The 25391-nt window shown below is 44.6% G+C and overlaps 1 protein-coding gene across 3 annotated transcripts in view; it reads right to left on the bottom strand.

The window, feature by feature from the left end:
- Window positions 1-8450: 8450 nt before the first annotated feature.
- bcar1 (BCAR1 scaffold protein, Cas family member) overlaps window positions 8451-25391 on the bottom strand; it is a 244899-nt gene continuing 227958 nt past the window's right edge. For all 3 annotated transcript variants that reach the window (XM_067997854.1, XM_067997856.1, XM_067997855.1), the window contains exons 4-7: window positions 24932-25054; window positions 21084-22346; window positions 12659-12748; window positions 8451-11030 (exon numbers count right to left, since the gene is read on the bottom strand). In XM_067997854.1, the coding sequence (XP_067853955.1) occupies window positions 10521-11030; window positions 12659-12748; window positions 21084-22346; window positions 24932-25054 (1986 nt within the window). In that variant the 3' untranslated portion in view covers window positions 8451-10520. The remainder of the gene's footprint in view (window positions 11031-12658; window positions 12749-21083; window positions 22347-24931; window positions 25055-25391) is intronic.

Genomic DNA, 25391 nt, shown 5'->3' with positions numbered 1-25391 from the left:
GTGTCAGCACAGTGGGATGACTTATGACTAGAAGATAAGGAGATAAGGCCAGAGATGCTTACATACAGAACATAGCAGCCGAATAGTATAAAGATAGGGCATGTTCCCTCCCAAAGGTTAGAGCTCTTGAGAGGACAGTCGGAAGTCCACTGCCTCAGATAACCACGGAGGTCAGATCTGATCAATCTGAATTTGCAGACAAACCAGGTTGTATTAATTGCTTGTCATTTAATGTAATCTGAAGACAGTTGTATTGTAATTATTGCACTGTTGTTAGTCAATATATTAAAGCTTGTTGTTTAATAACCACTCTTGTCAGAATCACGCGGAAGTTATTATTAAAGGATTAACAACCCTTTTGTTGCGAGACAGTAACGGGAAAATCCACTAACAAATGGCATCCCAGGGTTGGCACGAGAATTAAAGGTTTATAAATGACTAGTGTTAAGAGATTGATTGACTGAGTAAGTCCAACGAGATGAGGAGGAGGAATAAGTAATTGGAAACCGAGGAAAGGTAGCCAACCCCCAAGCCCGTGAAGAAAATAAACCATGGTGAGTTCACCTGATGGCTTATGTTCGACAATCCACACAAATGTGGAAAAGTCATTAGGGTCATGCATGCCCTTGATAAAGCAGAAAACCTATAACAGCTAAGAGAGTTACTAACAGCTAAGACACGAACCAAAGAAAATGTGAAAAAGGAAAATTGGAAAGCGATGGTCATGTTATGGCAAGGACTGCAAATTATTAAACTTAAGAAACAATTAGAAACCATGGGCCCGATGTTAGCAGGGCTGCGGGTTCTCGGCGGGGGGGCTATCGGGCGCGTTACCCACGCGCCCGGTGAAATTAGTGAGTTTCCCGCGCGATTGCAGCATCCAATCCACTAATTGGATCCACTTACCTGCTCCTCCGGGTTCCCCACTGCTGATCTGTGCGTCGGGCGGGCTGCGCATGCGCAGTAAAATCTGTCAGCTGGAGGCGCTCCATTTAAAGGGGCAGTCCTCCACTGACAGATGCTGCAACAAATAGCAAAAATTACAGCATGGAGCAGCCCAAGGGGAAGGCTACTCCCAGTTTAATGATGCCTCACTCCAGGTATCAATACATGGGGTGAGGAGGAGGGGGAGGACAGAGATCCTCCTCCCGGCGGGCGGGAGGAAGCGGCCTGCCTCTGCCACTAGGAAGGCCTGGCTCAAGGTGGCAGAGGAGGTCACCAGCGCAACCAACATATCGCCCACCTGCATACAGTGCAGGAGGCGCTCCAATGACCTCAGTAAGTCAGCCAAAGTGAGTACACGTAGTCTTTCCCCTACACTCCGTCTGCCACATCACTGCCCCCACCCCACATCTCCTTCTGCACTGCCAACACAACTCTGTCACATCACCCCTCATACCCACTCAAACCTCATCCTCATCTTACCTGCACTTACTCACCTCGCCAGTACTCATCCCGCCACTACCACTCAACCCAATCCTCATACAATCTCATGGCTCTCTCTCATACTCACCCTCTCGTGCATCTCTTTCACGGCCAGCCTCACTCAACCTGCCACTACCTGTGCTGCAGCCACAGGGCATGCATCACATATGTGCAGTAGGCAGCGTAAGGCAAACGTGTCGTGAGCATGAAGGGGATGCACAAGGGTGTTTGAGGGTTTGTCATGGGTGTTACTTATAGTGAATTTCTGATCAACTCACATTACATATTATATTGGCATCACTACTGCCACGTCTTCGCGAATCCTGTCTGGTTTGTGCAATAATGCCCGCTCCTGAGGATCACTATGAGGACCCACAACTGATGCCACCCATTGTGTCACTGCAGAGTGGGTGTAGGTGTATTTGCAGGGCTCTTCTGCGCAGACGACTGAGAGACATCGGCGATGTGCCCGGTTGCACCCTGGAAGGATGCGGAGGAGAAGTTGTTGAGGGCAGTGGTGACTTTGACAGCGACAGGTAAGAAGATGGTGCTCGGGCCAGCCAGGAGCAGCTCGGCATGAAAGAGGCTGCAGAAGTCCACAACTACATGTCGAGTGACTCTGAGCCTCCGTGTGCACTGCTGCTCAGAGAGGTCCAGGAGGCTGAGCCTCGGTCTGTGGACCCTGTGGCGAGGGTAGTGCCCCCTGCGATGCATCTCTCTCTGCGGTAGCCCTCCCTCCTGCTGTGCAAGGGGATGTGTCACAGCACTCTGTTGTGGGGCTCCACGTGTCAGAGGTGGACGGCGTGGATGGCGAGGCTGGTGATGCTGTTCGCCCTCCGAGGAGGTCATGACTGCAGCTACGGCGGCCCCCATCCGCAAGACGTACATCTGAGGGGGTCCGCAAGATAGGTACATGTCTCTGGACCCCGGGGTAAGTGTGCAGGTGGGTGACTTTGACTGTCAGGAGGAGGGTGGTGGAGGCCAAACTTTGTCCCAAGTGACAGAGTGGCTTCCTGCAATGGGTGAGGGTCTCCCCGCCCCCCACCACCTTGTCAAATGGACCTTTGCATCTGCCACAGGCTGACAGCTGCAACAGGTCCATTCGATCTGGGAGTGTTTCCCCCAGTGTGGGAAACAGTCCCACTTTGTTCTAAAATCCCACATAATCCCTTAATCAGGTCAGTTAATGACCTGAAATACCTAAATAAATACTGTCAAGTGGAACCCCACTGGCTTTAATTGCCTGCGGGATTCCCACCAGCGGGGGCTGCGCGCGCACGCCGGCGCGTCAGCGGGGAACCCAGAAGTGCGCGGGTTCGGGGCGGGCTCCGGTACCGCACCAGGATTCTCCGATTTTCGGAGCCTCTCCGCCAGGAACGCACCTGGTAGCGGGTGCTAAAATAGAGCCCCATGTGTGACCTCAACAGAAAGTTGATGGAACAAAAATTAGAGGTGGAAAATCAATTAGCTCAAACAACCACTCACAACACGACTTTGGCTGTGTCAGTAGATTACCTTCAGACCAAAGTTGCAAATAAATCCAGGAAATTAGCGGCATGTAAAGCCGAACTACAAAGACAGGAAGATCAAGATAAAATGTGCAAACAAAAGGTAGAGGAGTTACATGGTGCCCTACACGGAGTCCTAAGCCAAAAACAGGACAACCAGCATAGAATAGCTGAAAAGGGGGATCATACACACTATCAAAAGAAAATACAGGAGTTGGAGGCAAGATTAAAGCAGAAGAAAGGCATGATGAATGCCATAACAGCTAACCTCAATTTCCCACAAGATAGTGAGAGCAGTAATTCTTTATGGCGAGAGGTAAAACCTAGCGAACTAGTGGAGGCTGCTAGCCAGTATGAGGACGGCCAAGATAGGGAGCAGGAGGAACCAGGACCTCCTGACATGCACCAAACTCCCCGAGCGGTAATGAGACCCATACAAGTAGTGAAAATAAATGCAACAGGAAATGAGGTGGAGACTAAGATGAAGAAACCAGTAAAGGAGAAGAAAATTAAAGGAGGATTGGAAGGCAGGGAATCTTGTTGATTCAGCCAGAAGAGTTAGGGAGGTTGAGAGAGGAAGTTGAAATTCTGACAGGTAGGATGAAAGATGAAAATGAGGAAGAAAAGAACAAAAAGAAAGATAGAGGAACCAGAGATGAGGGCACAGACTGTGAGCTTGAGACTTTGAGTCAGTACAAAATGGGGTTAAGTCACAAACATCAGAAATTTAAATTTGGTTTAAGTAAAAAAGGGTAGTCTATGGGGAGAATGTTACAAGCTACCGAATGTGTTCTTTTGTTTTCAGTGTACTGTCTCTTTAAAAAGCCCATCCTAATTGTGAGTGCTTTCTTTTCGCTGTTGCAGGCTACACCCCCTTTTCAATGTTTGCTTTGTGTTCTCTGCACTAAGCTACACCTGAGTACAACACGCATTCATGTTCCCTTTCTGACCAATTCGTGCCAAGTTGTATGCACAAGGGACTGGGTTTGTATCTGCACAAAGCACAAACTCATTTCATATAGAGCCCTGGAATAAGAAAAGACCTTCGCCCCATCAGTACAAACAGGATTTGAACCCAGGCCCCAGCAGTGAAAAGACAGTGAGGATGCTACTCAGTCTGCTTATGATGACAACATTTTATTATGAGAATCTGCTTATATCTGGGGCCATCTGAATGTCAGTGGTTGCACTGGGACATTTGAAACAGTTACCACCCCCCCCCACCACTATGAAAACAGACTTTCACTGCATGTGTAAACTTGGCAAAAGCGAATTACAGATCACAAGAAAGATACATATGTAGCAAAATCATTTCAACCATCTCAGCTCATCTTTCCCTCACCGCAGCACGCAGTTGTTGTTTAGATGATTGCTAGGTTGTCGTCTCCACTATCCTGCTCAGAAATGTGTCGATGACACTTGGTGCAAAGAACTCCCTGACATCAGTCCGAAATGTGCCTTTCAACAGTTTGATTTTGCCCCACTGCCATTCAACATACCGCCGCCTCGCAGAACAGCTAAGCATTTGTATTCTCTGCTGCCATCTACAGGGTACAGAATGTAATTCAGGCACTGAGTAACTACATGGTACGGAAGTGTTAAATTAGTATTACTCATTATCATTTTGTTATACATGACATTAATATTTCATAGATTAATATATTATGTGCATCATTTATATTTTATTGTATATTACATAAATCATTAATACTTCACATGCTGTTCATTAAATAAAATGGAAGTAAAACTATTACTGAACATAAAAATATTTTAATTGATTTTGAAAAATCACATCTATTATTAATTTACTGTTCCAAAATATGGTGCCTATAGTATTTAAAATTGTTTCCTTAATTAGTTCACATCATTTATTTCGTTTTTCAGTGCCAGGTTGGTACAGAATTTTTTTTTTGTTTGGAAGATTTGGAAACAAGTTTTGTGAGCTGTCGGGGTCTTCCACGCAGTCAGCGCACATCAGGATTTCCAATATACCCTGGGAGTGGCGTGGACTCTCAAACAATGTGCTCGGTACTTTTCTTTCTCTTCTCTTTAATGGTCTCTCTAGCACATTCAACCCAAGCAGGCAGCCTGAGCTGTTCCCAGGCCTCTGGCAATTCTATTCTGTGACTGTCCAGCAGGGATGTGCAAGAGGTTCGAAAGCACAGGGTGAGGGTAATCTTGACTCTGTGCGATAGTGTGAAACGGGCAATAGCGAGTCTGCAGCCCGTTTTACACCTTTCCCGATTTTTATTTCCATCAAAGCCATTGCCAACTCGTTATCACCTGCTTCACACGATCGCATAAAGTCAAAATTACCCCCGGTGAGATTTTGTTTGTGGAAGCCCCTTGTTCACTATGTGGGGAAATCATGGGTGTAAAAGCACATCTTGGCATTCCTTGGCACACCACATTCCACTCCAGTGCCTGTGTAATTATGTTGGTGGGTTACTAGTGCACGAATATTAATACATTGGTTTCAAATCGGTGGATTAAAGCCTCTGCTAAAAGAGGGGAAAGGAACTTGAGACAAATCGGATGAGCATTTGTACTCGATAGTCCACAGAATAATATCAGAGGCCAGGCGTTTCCTCACAGAGAGGGAGAGAAATAAACCTGGGCACCTCTCGTGTATCTCTTGGTTCTCACCCTTCCTGTTAAGGAGCAGAAGTGGATTTAAATAGTAAATAGTTTTTAAACAATGAACATGTATTATCAGGTGCCATTGGTGATGTTCATGTTTTTATGTTTTGCTCTATACAGATAAGTTAACACACAGATTGTTCATTATCTTTTTAGTTTGTACAGGAAGGGAAATACAAAATCCAATATGGTGAAGCTGAAATTAAATTAAAGGCCCACTAATGAAAATCAAATATTTACTCTAACATCCCGTTTAACCTTACAAGTGATTTAATTTGCAACAAATGGCAAATGGGAATTTATCACTGTACGATAGATGAGATTTCACTCAAATTCACCTTCATCTGACCTGTAGCCACAGACAAATATACAGCAGCTTATCTGCAAAGCAGGTCACACAATGAGCAGCCTCATCATCGCCTACATAATAATAGTCACTGCACTTCAAAGTAATCCACTGTATGTGCAGCGTATGAGAGTCTAGCCACCTCCCCTTGACATTCAATGGCATTACCATCGCCGAATCCCCCACCATCAACATCCTGGGGGTGACCATTGACTTGAAACTGAACTGGACCAGCCTCACAAATGCCGTGGCTATTACAGCAGATCAGAGATTGGCTATTCTGCAGAGAGTGACTCACCTCCTGACTTCCCAAATTTTTCTACCACCTACAAGGCACAAGTCAGGAGTATGATGGAGTACTCTCCACTTGCCTAGATGGGTGCAAATGCAACAAAACTCAAAAAGCTCGACACCATCCAGGACAAGGCAGTCCACTTGATCAGCACCCCATCCACTGGCCAATGTGGTCAGAGAACGCCTTTCTTAATGTTTTAAACCATGGGAGTAGAGAGGCCACAGGAGATGGCTGTTCACTGGGAAATGCATCTATTTATTGCTCTTGTGTGCTTTAATATTAATAGAAAGTTTCATCCAGACAGATGGCCAGGTAACAACAATAAAATATTGTGGATTTCCTCCCCGTTTCCAGCACAATGCTGGAATGGCATAGGAACAATTTCAAAGGAGGAAACTCGGGTGGGAGTGATTTCCACCACTTGTGCACCTAGAAATTGCTTCCCTTCCAAGTTTCCTCGATCGGTTTGGCCCTTCCCACGACCTGCCCGCCAAGCTTCCCCGGGGCTCATTTGCATACCAGTGCCCCTACTGCACTCTGGATTACTTATACCCAGGTAAGAGTTGCAGCAGCTTCTCTGACACCTGATGCAGGCGCAAGTGAGCAGTTTGAGAGCTTTGAAGAGTCCTCAAACTTTGCTTACTGATTACTGACTTCCAAGGCGTTGCCGCAAAAGAGACACCTGTCAATTGGCGCACCTTGACCAGAGGTGCTGCCTTTAACGTCCTGAGAACCTGTACCCTGAAGTCCCTCTGCTTTTCCACAGCACAGATCCTACTTCCATTCAGACTATAATTGCTGCTGTCCTCACATATACTGACACTGAATTCAGTCTATCACTGGACGACATATGCATACTTTATTGGTTATTAATCTCTCTAAACTTTTCAGGCTTTGGGAGTAGATTGCGATTCCAATTACCTCTTTGGCAGTTCAGAATGCACTCCCTGAAGTGACACCCGTTGATTTTAATGGCAGCCGGGTTAAGAGCACATCCAGAGTTTTTTTGCGTATTTCTTGCTGGCAAAAATGGTCTGCATTCAATTTGGCTTCACTCAGGAGGCCTTGTCCAACTGAGATTGAGCAGGATTTGTGTTGTGCGCAATAGTAATATCAGGAACGGACCGTTCACAAGCAAATAGATTCAAAGCAGGCACTGGCTGATCACAGTGCTCCTGTTGAGAAACATAATAGACATTTCAATTTAGATAGTGTTTCAATTGTCAGCCTTGGCCCAGTGGTAGCACTCTTGCCTTTGTGCCAGAAAGTCATAGGTTCAAGCCCCACTCCAGAGACTTGAGCACATAATCCAGGCTGACACTTCAGTTCTGAGAGAATGCTGCACTGTCAAAGATGTCTTTTTCTGGATCACGTATTAAACCCTGTTTGCCCTCCCAGGTGGACGTAAAGGATCCCATGGCATTAATCGAAGAAGAGCAGGGGAGTTCTCCCTGGTGTCCCGGCCAATATTTAACCCTCAACCAAAATCACTAAAACAGATTAACAAGTCATTTGTCTCATTACTCTTTGTGGGACCTTGCAGTGTGAAAATTGGCAGCTGCGTTTTGCTACAACACAGTAACTACACTTCAGAAGTACATTATTGGCTGTGAACTGCTTTTGGATGTCTGTGAAAGGCGCTATATAAATACAAGTTCTTTCTAACTAATTAACTAATAATTATTTGACCTGTTAACAAAATAATCACATCACATGAAATAATGACAAAATGTTTTATTATCTTTAATCTACAGCATCCCACCCTCTCTCCAGGAGGTAGAGTACATATGGGGGAAAGATTTCCTCTTTTATAAAAGAGCAAGTTCACAATTTCATTACACTTGACTCAGAGGAACTCTTCCCACATGGAGGGCTAAATTCTGAGAGAAAACTGGGGATATCAGTTTAAATATTTAGACACATACCAGTATTGAGAAGTTACCTTAATTGTACAGGACCTTAGAGCACGACTTCACCCCCAAGTTCACTTGTTTAAGGAAACATTCAGAGCTTTGTGTTTGGGTGGTGAAAGCTGAAATGATTTGAGAACATCAGAGATCCACTTTGGCACCAAAGAATGGGACCCAACGAGACCCCTCCAGACACCAAACAAAAACGGCATAGGCTTCAAATTCAGATGGATCCCCCAAAGCCAACGGCAATTCCAAAAGGGTAGAAACAAAATTTGGGCCCCAAGGACAGTTTTGACTTGTTGCACCCACAAACACGCAACTCATTTTCATGGTTCTTAAGCCTGTTTAATAATTAAAAATAAATCCAGTTGAATATAATACAAAAGTCAACAGCCACCCTAAACCAACCACTGTGCAAGAGAAATAAAAATTCTGATGGATATGAACCAGTATGCATTGTAAAGAATACGTCACATTTACAGTAGTGTTTCACCATAACGTTAAGACCAGAAACAAAAAAGGAATAAAATACAAAATAGTTTTTAGACTACCGGGGGGTTTCTAGCATGACTGTAAAAGCTCTAACAATGAATATTAATGCCAGGATCACTTTAACCCCTTTTACATTGCAATTCTTAACCCATAATTTGGATTACTTTAACATATACACTTATGGGCGATAATCTCTAACTGATTAACTTACTCAAGCAGCGCTGTGTCAAATGCGGCACCATTGGGCAGTATCGTCAGACCCCATGCGTTGGAAACATTTTACAATGGTTAGTTATTGCGAAGGTGTTGTGCTCAGAAGATTTATAATCTTACATTGTCCTCTTCTGTCCGTGTAATCTTTTACAGGCCAGGCCAGTGCACGTCACGCACAGTCACGGTGCCCCGGTTATTCATCGAGAAGAAACTGGCTACAGAATTCTATTTTTCACAAAAGCGAGATCAAGAGTCTTCGACCAGCATTTGTCAAACACAGTTGCTTATATTCATATAATGTGCAGACATATACAAAGATACATTTCTTACAGGGTTATAACCCTCCAATCACGTCAAATATCAGCCAAATAAATTTCAAACATACATAAAATTTTCTATATATAAAAAAAATCTGGAGTGTGCAAGGTGTTACCACATGCAGACCGGATAACTAAAGCTCAATGAACTATCCAACAAACCTCATTTAAGAAGGGTGCACCCAAACGGCTGCAATTGTCAACAATTCTTATGCAATGTAAAGGGGATACTAACTACTGTGTGTAATAGATTATGGACTCCGGTCATTGACTGATCAAAGGCGGTCAGCTCTGAAGCGAATTGATGTTATATTGCAGCTCCAACAACACTGGTCGAGTCTGATGCCCTTAGGCAGTCTTTGGTTAAAAGGTTCAAATTAAGTTCTTGTACTTTTCCAGTCATTGTTTCAGCTGAAACCCGACTTGGTCTGTTCAACATATCATTTTTGCAAATATAATTATAGCAAATGTTAAACACAATTTTTTTTCGTTTTTTTTAATACACTTTTGTATAAAAAAAAACACATAAACTTAAATAGGTCACTAAAATGACACTGAAAGTCAGTTTTTTTTTTGCTTCCCCACACCATGAGATCCAATGTGAAAACAGGCTGCAAATGACTTTAGCTCTGTTCACCAGCAGAAGCTTTTAATAATTTCAAGGCACCAATTCATTTGCATTTGCTGCAGTGGGCTGGCAAAAATGGAAAATATTGAAACCTAATGGAACGCATACTGCCCGCTGACTGAGGTATGATTCAAAACCATCGGAAAACATTAATACCATTTATTATTTTAACATATGATGAAATTCGAAGGAGTAAGTTTGCTCGGTCTGCTGTACCTGTTAGCTCCTCATTTTCTTTGCCCCTCTAAGGAGAGGCCATTAATGATGTGTTATAGAGAATTAGAACTCTTAAATCAGCAGAGGCGTTTCATCGATTAAAACAGCCCCGTGACAATGAAAAAGTGACGTAGTTCATTGTCACTGTAGATAATTGCTCTCCGTCTATTTTTAATGCTCCAATAACCCCCCCTCACACTTTGTGAATTTTAAAATAGAACCCCCTACGTCCGCAATTTAAAATCAATAATGAAAATAATTATTTCCATTTCGTATTATAGAACACGACATTAAATGAACTTTTAAAAAGGAAAAAAAGGAACTAATACAGTGTACAGAATTTAAACACCCTTCTGATTAATAAGGAACGGCACAGTCTAACTGAAAAAAAGCACTGAATGCTTTCCAACCAACCAAAACATGTTTTCCCTGTATGGGTATCTCGTAGGACAATATTTACAATAATCCATTTACAACTGTCAATGCTTTCAGTCTTAAAATGTACAGTTTTATCTGCAGGTTCCTTTCTACATGCCTGCTAACTGTCCTAACATCAGCTTGAACTGTTGTGTACAATGGGACAGTTCAGTGACTCTGTCCATCATCTCCTTGGCAGCAGAGCCAGATGGGTATTGCAAGGCTGCTGTCTTGGTTGTGATGACAATATGTTTAAGCATCTCACAAAGGAGGTTGCTGTAGTGCGTGACTTTATTGCGAACCTCTTGCGACTTAGCCTGGCGGGAGAGCGTGTCCCCGATGAAAACCAACTTGTGCGCACTGAGAATGACAAACTTGCTGTGAGCCACGAAGATTTTGGGAGGTTGGTTGGTATTAATGGATGTGAAGAAGGCATCGATGGCATTGATTAACGTGGTAATGTTCAACTCACACTGTTCTGAGTAAAACAAAAGGAGCTGCTTGTCCGAGGGGCTCAGCTTGCTCTTAACCTGTCCATATTGGTGTGTTGGGGTCCAGTTTGAGAGGTCATTCTCAATGGGTCTCGATACCTCTTGCTCAAGACGCTCAAATTGTTTAACCTGTAAAGGCAAATAAATAAATAAATGTCAACAATCCTTTCTCAGACTAATGTTGCCTTGAAGAGGCGTTTATCGTGAAATCGAGAACTTTCAGACTCTGAATAGCCTGATCTCCAAACCCTGCTGGCCCATCACCATGTTGGCTTGTGCCTGAAGAGCAGAGTGCCGCAGACACCACACGACCAATTTTTATAAAACCACACTCCCAGCATGCAGCCTTGCCCGCCTGGAATGGTTATTGAGCAATCGTGTGGGGTGTGCCCACCATGATATAATAGATGGAAAAACGTGGGGAGCGCGGCTGCAATTTCAGGATGTATTCTCCTGGTGGGCAAGGCTCCAAACCAGAAGCACACATCAGGAAATCCTCCTTTACACCATTTGAAGCTTGAGACATTCATGTGGTAGGAAGGGGTCATATTTTTTTCCTCCAATATTCTCCCCATCTCTCCTGAAAGGACCAGATCATGCTGGAGTATTACGGGTACCTCTTCCAGGTGCCCACTCTTCATGTCCAAGTCTAAGCAATGAGTCTCAGCAGGATATTCAACTGCAGGGGACATCACAGATGAATCTAATCCTACCCAAAATGGCAAACCTGGTCAACTTTTCCCTCCCTTGTCCAGGAGGACAATGCCAATTGTAGCACCCACACCGACTGTAGCACCCACACCGACTACTGCAAACTCAGCACAGACCAGAGATCAATCCTGGACCCTCCGTGGTCTGGATGGGTCCGTTCCACACTGGTTAATGCATTTACCAACCAACCCATATAGAAAATATAATAAAAATGTAACTCCAAAATAGTGTAACATCATTATAGCATCTGGTTATAATGAGAATGAAAGGTTTACTAAGACATTTCCCTCATCAACAACATCCTTTCACACACAAATGATCTGATTCCTAACCTTTAGGAGAAAACCTGGTTAAAACATGAGTTTTCTTTGAGATCAACCTCGTCCAAGGGTGGGAGTTTAATTAATTGCTGGAAGAAATGCCGTCCGATACAGCAATCCTGACCTAGTGTGTAATGGGTAGCAATTCAGGGCAATAAACTTTCCCTGCTTTTGGCTAGCTCTGATCTGAGACGGTCCAGACCATCTCCTGATATAGCTGAGCCAAAAAGCCCAATCAAGAGGGTTGTCTGCATCCTTGTTTTCAAATCCCTCCATGGCCTCGCCCCTCCCTATCTCTGTAACCTTCTCCAGCCCTACAACCCTCCGCCATCTCTGCGCTCCTCCATTCTGGCCTCTTGCACATCCCTGATTTTAAATTGCTCTACCATTGGCTACCGTGCCTTCAGCGGCCTAGGCCCTAAGCTCTCAAATTCCTTCCCTAAACCTCTCCACCGCTCTCTCCTCCTCTAAGACGCTCCTTAAAACCTACCTCTTTGACCAAGCTTTTGGTCACCTGTCCTAATATCTTCTTATGTGGCTCGGTGTCAAATTTTGTTTGCTCGCGCTCATGTGAAGTGCCTTGGGACGTTTTACCACGTTAAAGGCACTATATAAATGCAAGTTGTTGTTGCAGGGGCTGCAGCACCTTCACAAACTGCAAAATGGGTAATTACTAAATGAACGCTGAAATTCTGCTCCCCATTGCATTGTCCACTCTGCTCTCACCTGCTGCTGCTCGAGCTGGGCTTTGCCTTGCCGTATGATGTTCCCTTTCTCCAACAACTCCTTCTGTGTTTTCTCAAACTCCTCCTTCCCCTGAAAATTAATGAAAAAGAATAAGAGAACACAACAATTAGAAGCCTTGTTCTCACTAACCAATTGGCTAACACCACGCCCAAACAAGAGAAGCACCGTAAAGCCAACACCGACAGCATATTCCACTTAGTGATTTTTTTTCGTTGCTTCAAAATATCTCTAATGCATCACTTATGGTGTCAAACATTAACTGTCCAAATGCTCTGCACACTGATAAGTGAATGAATGAATACAGGATAAATTATTCACAGTGCATCCCTATTACGTCCATGGGTAACTGATGTACAAGACTGTCAAGTCACAGCTTCAACTGCCAGCCTGCGCTGAGTTAGTTGATCTCAGCAAGAGCAGAAATCGGGGTGTTACAACTGGTCTCAGTGCCCCCGGGGTTAGGGAGGAGGGGCACCAAAATCCACCAGGGCTCCCACTGCCGATCCCCATTAGTGCTAGACGGTGAGAGCGAGCCAACATCTGATGAGACCTGGATCAGTTCTGGCCGCAATGCACCCCCTGATGGGAAGAGACTACGTGGGATCCTACCCAGGCCAAAAGTCAGTGTCTTCAGGAAGGCAGGCGAGAATAATAAAATAAACTTGCACTGCGTTATATGGTGAAAGTAGTCGATTAATGCAACTGAACTCTTTGGATGTACAGTAGAGATCAGTTTATTAATGTTCTATGTATGAATTTAAAAGAAGCAGTATTGCTTAAAGCGATCCTTAAATTAAGTCAGCTTGTGTATTTATCCACATTCTAGCCAGGGTCTCATTCTTTTTTAGAAAATGTATGTTACTATAAATTTCTTTTTAAAGAAACGCTTTTTAAGATATCTTCAAATGATCTGGGTCTGTGCTGCTCTGGTACTGCCTTGGAGCAAGTGCAATAACGGACACAGTAGTGAATTGAGCCAGTTAGTAACTGCACCACACGCTGTCAGGGAGATGAGCTCGGGCTGCAGGGGAGTGAGGAACACCACACCTGCGGCATCCCAGGAGCTGGAACCAACCACAGAATGGAGTTCCTGGCTTCTCGATTCTCCCTTTGTAACATTTTAGACAGAAAGGGAAGCTCCTTCAAAGTTCTATTGTGTGTTTTTAGGCAGCACTGATTTCAGCTGCTTTAGACGAATGAAATACTCATGCATAATCTGCCTTACAGTAGTAATCAATACCACTGCAAACTACCAGTGATAGTTATCACAAAGACATTAATAATTATATAGGTTAAGACTTCTCTATGTAGAAAATTAATTAATTATTGGACAGCAAAATTTGCTAAAGCTTCAAATTTGAATTCTGTAATTTTTTTCTCATTATTACTTAAGGAGTATTATTGCAGAATAATTCCATAAAGCATTAAGAGCAATAAAAAGTCCAAAACGTGAGAAACTGTGCTCTGGGTATTATCAGAACTGATTCATTGTAGAAGAATGACATAACAACAACGTGCATTTATATAGCGCCTTTAACATAGTAAAATATCCCAAGGCGCTTCACAGGAGCGTTATCAGACAAAAATTGACACCAAGCCAAAGAAAGAGACATTAGGACAGGTGACCAAAGGCTTGGTCAAAGGAGGTAGGTTATAAGCAACTCCTTAAAGGAGGAGAGGTGGAGAAGCAGAGAGGTTTGGGGAGGGAAATCTGGAGCTTAAGGCCTAGACGGCTGAAGGCACGGCCGCCAATGTTGGGGCGAAGGAAGTGGGGAATGGACAAGAGGCCAGAGTTGGAAAAATGCAGAGTTCTCAGAGGGTTGTAGGGCTGGAAAGTCATACAAGGGGAAATTTTCCTCTGCTTTGTGCCCGGGCAACACTCAGTTTCCAAGTGCAAAGCAGAAGAAAAAGGGATGGATACAGTTACTGAACCTCCGCCCCCTTTGTCTTGCCCTGGGATTTCCGAAACAAATGAGGCGGGACTAATGTAATGGCATCTCCCACCTTATTTTCCTCTCCCAACAATCTATGCCCATCAGAAAAGGTGCCCAGAAGAAGTGGGCATTAGGCCCTGCACCCTGCCCCGTTCAGAATGGAGGATCTGAGTGCGACAGACAGCAAGGCCATGAAGGCCAAAAACAAAAGGTTAGTGTCACCTTTCTGTTTTAAGGCTAGCAGAAAAATCTCTTAGGGCTGAAGTGGGTGAATTTCAAACCCGTTTGCAGGCCCAAGGCATTGCCAGGAGTGGGTCTGTGCAAGGGGTATGTTGTGCCTAGACTACTGATATGGGTGGGTTCAAGTCAGGTCCAGCGGAATGCACTATATGTGCGTTCTGCCTGACTTGCAACTAGGAGGAAGGGGAAAAGAAAATCAGGCCCATCCTATACATTACCGAGAATTGCCATTTTCTTATGTGCTATAGTGGCAATGGCACCACAAGGTGGCGCTTTAAGCCTATGCTGGCTCTAAGCCTCAACACAAAAAAACATTTTAATTACATTTGATTACAATACAAGGTCAGATTTGCACACACTGAGATGTTTGTTATTTTATTTCCTAAAGATAGTGTACATAGTGGATTATCTGTCCTTGGATCTGAAAGAAACGGTTAACCGCCAAGCTGTAATAATTTGCTCATAGTTTAGTATTTGTTAAGAGAAAAGCTGGCGTTGACATGCAGAATATTTCTGTGGTGCCAGCCCTCAGTGAAGATGAAGGTTATTTTTTCAGTAACATGAAGCCAACATACAGGGCCTGAGAAAAAAGGATTCCAGAACAGCACCAACTGTCTTTCTTTTGTTGTGAGCCTGGTACACGTGAACATTTATGCTGTTTTCCTTAAATTAGCCATGATGGGCCTGAAATTTCCTCGCTCCACCACCGTAGCTTTGTCGGATGTACATCGTAATGGAGTTTCCGCTGCACTTCTGGCAAAGTCAAGGTGGCAGAGAGGGAACCTGCTTGAAGGAAATGCCGGGCATGTCACTGAACGATGGGTATCTGCGTGGACAAAGTTGGAGACCAAGCAAGACCCATAACGTAGGACACCACAAAGAGAGTTAGAGAAAGTTAACTCAAGAGGTAATGGTTATTTGACATCACTCTTGGGTTTTAGGAGGAATCAAGAGTTTTTCTTTAATTTCTCAGGATGTGGGCGACGCTGGCAAGGCTGGCATTTATTGCCCATCCCTAGTTACCCTGTGAAGGTGGTGATGGGCTTTCTCAATTAACTGCTGTAATCATTGTGATGATGGTGCTCCCATGATGGTGTCAAGTAGGAAATTCCAGGATTTTGACGCAGAGATGGTGAAGGAATGTGGATACACATCCTAGTCAGGATGGTGTGTGACTTGGGAGGGGATGGTGTGTTACTCTTGTTATTCTGGTGGTAGAGGTCACAGGGGAGGAAGGTGTCAAAGCAACCCTGGTGAGATGCTACAGTGCATTCTGCAGACTGTACATACTGCAGTGGAGAGGTGAATGTTGAGTCCAGTGATAAGGGCACCAATCAAGTGAACTTAAAAAAAATCACTCTCAATATGTGGGCCTCCGTATATCCCAGTTTATTACAAGTGAATGGCTTGCTAGGCCATTTAAGAGTCAACCATGTTGGTGTGGGACTAGAGCCACACATTAGCCAATCCAGGTATAGACAGCAGTGAATCAGTTGGGATTTTATGACTATCTAACAACTTTTTATTTCCAGATTTATTTATTTTTAAACCTGAATTTAAATTCTCAAACTGCTATGGTAGGATTTGAACTCAGTCTCTAAATTATTAGCCCAGGCCTCTAGATTGCTAGTCCAGTAACATAACCACTACACTACATTACCCTGAGATAACAGCTCTGTCCTGGATGGTGTCGAGCTTCTTTAGCGTTGTTGAGGCTGCACCCATCCAGGCAAGCAGTGGGTATTCTATCACACTCCTGCCTTGATCATTGTAGATGTGGAGAGGCTTTGGCAGGTCAGGTGAGGGGTCACTCATTGAAGAGGATCCAGCTTCTTCCCTGTTCTTGTACCTACACTGGTGATCTGGTTGGTCAATGGTAACCCCCAACATATCAAAAAAGGTCATTTTTTTTGGAACGGAATTGTATTTTATTTTTAAGATCACCTGAAAGAGCAGGGGAATGGGACATATTGGATAGCTCTTTCAAAGAGCCAGCACAGGCAAGATAAGCCGTATGGCCGCCTTCTGTGCTGTAAGATTCTATGATTCACTTGTGCCTAGCTCACACCGTATGTCCATCCTTGACAATAAAAATGACTAAAAAATGTCAAATTTTAATTGATGGTCATGTTATAAATTAATAACACACGAGGAATAAATTAATGTTCCTTATTTTATTGTTAAATTTGAAGTTGCCTCATATTTTTTCCAAAGAATTTAATGTGTGGTAAGATAAAGATTGAGGAACTTGAATTTTTTGTACTGTAATGTAAAACAGCATCTGTTTCTTGGTTAACTTTCATCTTGTGCAAACAAACGAGAACCTCGATCGCCTCATGGCTCAACTTCTCAAATGGTCTCCTTGTTCCACTCTCTCCAATTACAAATCATTAAAATGCCATGGACCATTTCCTCACCCATTTAAGACACCGCATGCCCATATTTCCTGGCCTTGCCAAGCTTCAATGGCTCCCTGTCACAGTGCATTGATTTTAGATCCTTGTCCTCGATTTCAACTCACGCCATGGCCTTACCCCATTTACCTCAGCAATCTCCTCCAGCCCTTTATACCCTCTACTACGCCCCTTGCGCCCTCCACACCACCATTGGTGGCAACTAGTACACCCCCACCAGCACCCCCATTCTCTATGGACGTGCCTTCCTAAATCCCTCTCACCTTGCCCCCTTCTGCCCTGCTTTCAAATACTTTCTAAAAACCCTTCTCTTGCACCGTGCATTTAGCTCCACCCAATTCCTTTGCTTTGTTCAGAAAATACACAGCAGGTCAGACAACATCAGTGGAGAGAACAGGCAGGTTAACATTTTCAGGTGCAGACCCTTCATGAGAACCGGTGATGGGTTACAGCAGATGTGATGAAGGGTTCACACTAGAAACGTTAATTTGTCTCTCCACAGATGCTGACTGACCTGTTGAATGTTGCCAGTGTTTTTTGTGTTTGTTTCAGATTTTCACCATTTGCAGGTTTTTTTTGGTTTTCCTTTCCTGTTTTTTCTGTAGATGAGGGGCAGTATTATTCTTGTTGAGTTCCAGAAGTGCCTTCATTCCTGTGATTTAATATACCTCACAAGCGCTCTCAAGCTTCTGTCCTTCTTGGTTTTGGCTGGTTCCCTTTTTTTCAGATCAGAACTTTATAACCTAGATTTTCCAATTGGTATTACTTTTATAAACGAGTAACCACTGTCCTTAAAATAACGCTGTTCTGTAAATTTAGGCTATGGCAGCTAAGTTATTCCCAGCAAAATATCATGAGCAATTTCAGAGATCACCACCCAGAAAAGTCCTCTTCGATATGTGTGGCAGTAATTGATTCATCACCTCACGGAATAGCAATGATAGATAAACCTTTTTATTTTACCACTGCACCTGTGCTCTGACTATGTATGTCAAAGTACATTCATGAAAATGAATAATCTTTCCCTGCAATTGTATTTGATCCATAAACTGCACGAAAGATTCAACAATCACGGCTGTTCAATGAAGTGATTTATCAATTACAAGAGCAAAACAAGGTGCAAAAGCTGCCAAAAAGAATCTGAGAGTCAGGCAAAAACACAGCAAGAAGTGGAGTGGGATGTTTATTATTAAATTCCATTGCCTTTATTAAACTCACATCTAGGGGAATTTGTGAAGGAACTCACTCCAAAGGAAGGAAGAACAGGGAAGTAATGATTTCATCAGTTTGAGATCCCGGGAAAGAACAAGTAGGAGACTAGGTGACGAGTCGAGACATCAACATAGTGAGGATGTAGGGAGCAGGAAGGGACCTGGAGTTTAGGGGAACAATAGAAGAAATTTCAGAAGGGCAATGACCGCAGTTGTGTTGATAAAAGAGCGAGACCAGAAAGATTATGGTAGAGAGAGGCCGGGCGCTGGGGGAGAGAGGCCGGGCGCTGGGGGAGAGAGGCCGGGCGCTGGGGGAAAGAGGCCGGGCGCTGGGGGAGAGAGGCCGGGCGCTGGGGGAGAGAGGCCGGGCGCTGGGGGAGAGAGGCCGGGCGCTGGGGGAGAGAGGCCGGGCGCTGGGGGAGAGAGGCCGGGCGCTGGAAGCGAGAGGCCGGGCGCTGGAAGCGAGAGGCCGGGCGCTGGAAGCGAGAGGCCGGGCGCTGGAAGCGAGAGGCCGGGCGCTGGAAGCGAGAGGCCGGGCGCTGGAAGCGAGAGGCCGGGCGCTGGAAGCGAGAGGCCGGGCGCTGGAAGCGAGAGGCCGGGCGCTGGAAGCGAGAGGCCGGGCGCTGGAAGCGAGAGGCCGGGCGCTAGAAGCGAGAGGCCGGGCGCTAGAAGCGAGAGGCCGGGCGCTAGAAGCGAGAGGCCGGGCGCTAGAAGCGAGAGGCCGGGCGCTAGAAGCGAGAGGCCGGGCGCTAGAAGCGAGAGGCCGGGCGCTAGAAGCGAGAGGCCGGGCGCTAGAAGCGAGAGGCCGGGCGCTAGAAGCGAGAGGCCGGGCGCTAGAAGCGAGAGGCCGGGCGCTAGAAGCGAGATCAGACTTTTCCTAGTATCCCATTCAGCACAGCGAGAGAGGTGCTAGGCGTCTCCAGTCAGGTTAGTTTAGTAATAGGTACCAACAAGTTGCAATCCATAGGCTTTTGGGTGCATGGACAGTAGGTCCTTTCATCAGCTGAGATGACCTCACCTAATGAAAGGGCCCTTGTGATCCTGAAAGCTTGTGGATTAGAACTCCAATGTTAGTCCAATAAAAAATACCACACTACTTACTCTGTCGGTCCTGATTTATGAGGGTCAATGCAGCTGTACTAAATCTTTTATACTGCATTATTTTAAAATGATCAGTCAAATAACGAACCAAAGTGATCTCCAAACACATTACGGGAGCCAGAACTTAATGCCACACAAAAAGCTTTGCAAAAGATTTGTAAATCAAGCTTTCTTTCTAAAGTGTACTGTGTGTGTCCTCGATTCATGCTGTATTAACTCTCTTGTTCCTGCTGCTAAATATATGTATTCAGCCACATTCAATTCAGAAGGTCCCAATAGCAACTCTTTCCCCCTTTGGGATTGGAGAGCAGTTTGGCAGCGTTCAGCTTTAGAGGTGCCAGAAGAATACATCACTGACATCGACTTCACAAAGTACATGGGGAAGGGCTTCCCTACTTACGAAAACCAATAGTTTTCGGGGTAGAACAGCGCTATGTAAATAAACACAATGATCTGAAAAAGGGAAAATACAGGAGCAAAGCTGCTCAAATCTTAGAGAATGAGCAAAGAAAAAGCTCAAAGTGACCTTTCCCTTTTATAAGGTTTCTTCTGATGTGGGATCTTTTGATCTTTTTTCTCTGATTTATTTTTGGTTGTATATTTTCCATTTACAAGCAGTATTTTTTTTCCTTCTCGCTCTCCTGAGGGCATTGATTCATAGCTGGGGTACAGTTCCACGAATACTGGTCACCTCCAGTACCTCACCTATGTTGACCACTATTCATGTGAGAGTTTTAAGAGTGACTACCAGTAGGCTATTCCACCACTAGAGTATCACGGCTGAGGTCAATCTTGTCCTCGCCCGACACCACACACACACACACACACGTGTACTTTCCAGCAGGTATTGCTGGATAGCAACCAGGAGCGAAATCCCTGGCTGATTTTCTTCTTTAACCTTGCTGGGCCAGGATTGCTGAGACCAACTCCCTGGGATCCTGGCTGAGTTCAGCTAATTCAAAACAGATCAGGGACTGAACCCAGGATCCTGCTGGTCCACAAGGTTATCCAATGACCAATGAGCCCTATCTACTCAAGCATGTATTATCTTATATAATCTTATCTTTAAGTTAGGTACTATATGACATTAATCAGAGCCACAGTGGTCTCCTGGACTAATTTCGTTTGCCTAAGGTGAGGCCGGGGTGGGGGGGGGGGGGCGGGGAGGGTCAGTGAGGAATTCTCCAGACTTTTTCCCCCCTAATTGGCCTGGGTTTTTAATCTGGATCCTCAGCTTTCCCAAGAGATCACATGGCTTTGGGTGGGGTGGGGAGTGTATATATTGTGATGCACAAGGCATTGCAGTTGCGTGGGACAGGCTGGATGGACCAATGGGTCTTTTCCTGTCCATCATTGTTCGTATGTTGGTATATGGTGAATTGCATTATTTTGTTTTTTATTACTGGGGTGTTTCATAGCCTGTACATTCATTTTTTTAAAAAAATAACTCAATACTCAACTGGACCAATGCAAAATCAGATTTGAACCGTAGATCAATACAAACCTGCAAGTGAACGTAGTCATAGTCCTCCATCCACCCACTGCCATTGTTTTCATACTGGGTGTCTGGTGACTCTTCAGCTGTATATCTTGGTGGGGATGGCAGAGGCCTGGCCTGTATATTGGCCTTGTCGGTTAGTCCTGTCTGATAGTTTGATATGGTGTTGTTATTTGTTGAGTGGCTGACACTCTCGAGGCCAGCTGGGGGCACAGTAGACTTGTTATCTCCCTGTTGTTGTTTTGTCCGTTTGAAGAGCAATGAAGCATTGCCATGAAGGAAAGAGGCAAGTTGTTTTGTATCATCAGGGATACCCCGTGAGTACATCACAAATCGGTCAAGATCATCAGCTGAGCTTTGCTTGTTCATGATTAAAACATTTAGTGCCCAGTTACAGTTGTCCAATGCCTGACTGTGCTTTAGTAGAACCTGGTAGACATCTTCCATTTTTTGCACCTGCTTGCTCAGCTTCGTGTACAAAGTGCGGTCAGTCGCTTGTGTGGAGTTTGCAACAGCTCCACGTGCAAACTCCAGAAGGTCTTTCACAGAATTCTTTACTCTCTCGACCCCAGTCTTGATGTTCTGCACATTGGCTTCCATATGCTCACGATTCCTCCAGCTGGTGACGATGAAGGACATGAGATAGGAAATGGAACTCTCCACATTTTGCTGATGTTTTGCCAGTATCTCCATCGCGACATCTAGGTCCAAGTTGAGCTCCTTACTGCTTGGCTTGGGCAACACATTCGAAGACTCTTTAACTGGAATGACGTCGAGTGAAGATGTCGAAATATTACTCCTTGTGCTGCCCGTGCTGGAAGCTGAAAGTCTTTTGAAGCTATTTGTGATTTCTTCCGTTGTGGCATCTCTGCACACCTGAGGAGGCACATCATAAATATAACCCCCACCAGATTCCTCACCCAAGAGGATCTTCCCTCCGGAGGCTGGAACACCGAGATCCCTTGGGAAATCATACACATCCTGTATAGACGTCTGATATCCTCCAAGTATCTTCTGGCTTGGAGGAACATCATAGATTTCCTGGTTGAAGGATGCGTCTGTCAGTTTTCCTGCTGGTGGAGGTACATCATACACGTCATCGACGTGATAGTTGTCGTGTGTTGCGGGGGTTTGAGGTGGAATGGTATATCTTGTGGGATCTGTACTCTTCATTGTACTGTGAGAGAATGATGGTGGAACATCATACGTATCTTCAGAGACTGGTCCGTCTGGAACATCTTTACTAACGGATGGGGGAAAATCATAAACCTGTATTAAAAAAAGAAAAAACAATCTTTGAAGGAAGTGCTGTGCTAGATTTTCCAAAGTTCAGGATTGGTTTCAGCACTGCCCGAACAGCACAAGTTCTTTGGGCCCAAGATTCTGGGATCCCCCTCCCGTACCCGAAGGACAGACCTCTGCCCTCCACTGTGTCCTGGGGGTGATCCCCATCCCAAATTGTGGCATTGGGGTCATTTAAATAGTCTGGGAAGATGGCCCGTTTCTTTAGAGACACAACAGAAACGCCTGCCCCAAATGCCCACTGAAAAGTTGGAGCCTCGCCCCGGCCTCTCCTAATGAGGGAGCCAGGGGCCCTTACATGAAGAGCCTGGGTAATCTAGAATGGCCAGAGACACGTCTCCACCCCTTAGTCAAATCAGGATTTCTGATGGTATTTATATAGGGTGGAATCCCAGGATCCGGCTGCCACCCCCGTGGGTGATCTGCCTGGAGTGTACCCCTCCACCCCTCTCCACAGGAATTTAGGGCCCTATGTCTCTCTAAATGCAAGTTAACATGTAATATAAAAATCCAATTTTCACCTGTGAAGAATTTATCCTTCAGATTAAACATCAGATAAAGTTCTTCCTGCAGCAGTTAAATTAACTGATTTGAATAACCGTTTATAAATGTAATCCTGAGACAACTGCACTGGTGCTGATCTATGGAGCAGGTTCATGCCCACAATGGCACACTCCCAATCCTGACCATGCTTCAAGTGGAGGCTCAGCACTTTCCATTGGGCAAGGAAATGAGAAGAGATTCACCCTCAGCCATTTCAGTGGTTATCTGAAAAGCTGTTAAAGCAGAAGGCTGGGAGATACTGGCTTTCGGACTAGAATCAGAACGATACAGCACAGGAGGAGGCCATTTGGCCCATCGTGCCTGTGCCGGCTCTTTGAAAGAGCTATCCAATAAGTCCCACTACCCTGCTTTTTCCCCACAGCCCTTCAAATTCTTCCCCCTTCAAGTATTTATCCAATTTCCTTTGGAAATTTGAATCTGCTTCCACCACCCTCCCTCAACATGGGGAATGGTACAATGGCCAAGGGAGACCTAAAGGGAGGGATCAATCATTTTTTCCTCTTCACCATCCATTTAATCTTCATGAGAAAAAAAAATCCAGCACAGAGTCAGGTTTTGGGATTTGACCATTTGGTCATGGTAGGATTTTGGTGTAATAAATTAAAATTATATTAAATCACATTAAGCTTGCAAATAGGTTAAACCCACCTCACACACGAAGTGGTGCTTCCACATGTCACTTCAACTTCAGACAATAGAAGTTAATGTAAATATTCCAGTGAATATTCACACCTATTTATTTGAGGACAGCAAGGGGTAGTTGCAAGGAACCCTCACCTAGGAGGTTGGTAGCTGGTTTTATTGGCAGCTCAGCTGTCCAATCCTCAGACACAGGAAGCTAGGAGAGGGTCAGAGTTGAGTCAAGCCCTTGGCCTCCTGTCCAGCCAGGAAACAAAAGGACAAAGAAGCAAATTGTCTTGGAGAACTAGTAAGTCAGACCCAGAGAGAGAACATGCTCTGATTTAAGTTCAGGGCCAACCAGATTCAGAGAATTCTCTCTAACCAGAGTGCATTTATCCCGCTAATAGTGAGGTGTCCTTTGTTATTTTCTACAATGCAAAAAAGGTGTTAGGCAAATAAATTGAAGAGAGGTGAAATTTACTACAAATGTTCATCCACTAATTATAAAATAAAGCAGCTTTACAATTTATATTTGCTCTCGTCTCACTAAAGCGTTGATCAGTCCACCTTTTGGAAGACTAGAGAAGGGCACATGGTAGTACATGCGAGATCAGAGAATCCTGTTCAGTTAACAAGGGGTTTCATTGTTACATCTCCCTGGATCACACTATCGTCTGACTAGACATTGGGCAGTAAAGATAAAATGATCATTAAGGATGTGAGGTCTGCTTCAGGAGAGACTAACAATGCTGAAACCAAGTGCAGACTCACAAATTTGTAACAGTATCATCATCCAATAAAAAAAATTACAGCACATAACGGGGAGTCCAGAGCACTCTGGAGACAGCAAATTGTTTGGATGAATGACGAGTTAATTTAACTGGAATGAATTACATTGAGGAAGAGTCGGTAATCAGGAAGATAGTCACTCCAAATACCAGAAGTGCTATAATGTGCCAACTCATGAGTAAAAATAGGTGTAAAATGCTTTACGGTCTTTTCCCTTCCCAATTTTCTTTCCCAGGATACCTCTCACCTATGTTTCCCCTCCCATTGAAATTGAGCCCAACTAGTCAGTGTTGGGTGTTTAACCTCCCCACTGTTCTCGGTGAGTGGGCCACAGATGTCGCCGTAGACTTCATCAATGTTGTTCATCGAGCAATCCACCTGAGGGTACCTGGAAGGAGCACCCCACCTGCAAGGAAACCCCACTCCCTGCCCAGGTTTTCCCTTCCTCCGCTGGACAACTCAGGCAGGCGGATAACATCATTCGAACCACAGTCTCACAAAGTTGGGGCTCCAATGCTCCACCATTGCAGTCATCGGCCACCTTGAAAAGATTCTTCTGAAAAAAACTGGATACTCACTATTTGTTGAGTCTGGACCTGGTGTTGCAGATTCATTTCTACACTGGGGGGTACATCATAAATTTCCTGTGATTTATCCCTGCTGTTAGGACCCTTCATTGCCATGGGAGGAGTGTCATATACCTGATTGAAAGGAGCCGGGATTAAAATATTGATTTCCTGACTTTTAACCACTATTAATCCTGTACAACTGACGTTTGCATTTAAAAATGTTTTTCCACGATTTTTATCCAGAAAGCATCAGCAACTATCTCCTTTCACTTACCATCGTAGAACCAATAAATCCATTCAAAAGCATGCAATGTGACATTCCACAGACATGCTACTATGGCCACATGCCCAATCTCCCATTGAAGCTGATGCAAATCTTTGAAAAATTGCACTTGTTCATTACCCCCTCTGAATACCGAAATTCCAATGACCTTCACTGTGCATAATACATTTCCCTGTACTCTCCTTG

This window comes from Heptranchias perlo, chromosome 16 (assembly GCF_035084215.1).
Source record: "Heptranchias perlo isolate sHepPer1 chromosome 16, sHepPer1.hap1, whole genome shotgun sequence".
In the NCBI taxonomy this organism is placed as follows: domain Eukaryota; kingdom Metazoa; phylum Chordata; class Chondrichthyes; order Hexanchiformes; family Hexanchidae; genus Heptranchias; species Heptranchias perlo.
The sequence above is the reverse complement of the archived record's forward strand: the minus strand, read 5'-3'. Positions and strand labels throughout refer to the sequence as shown.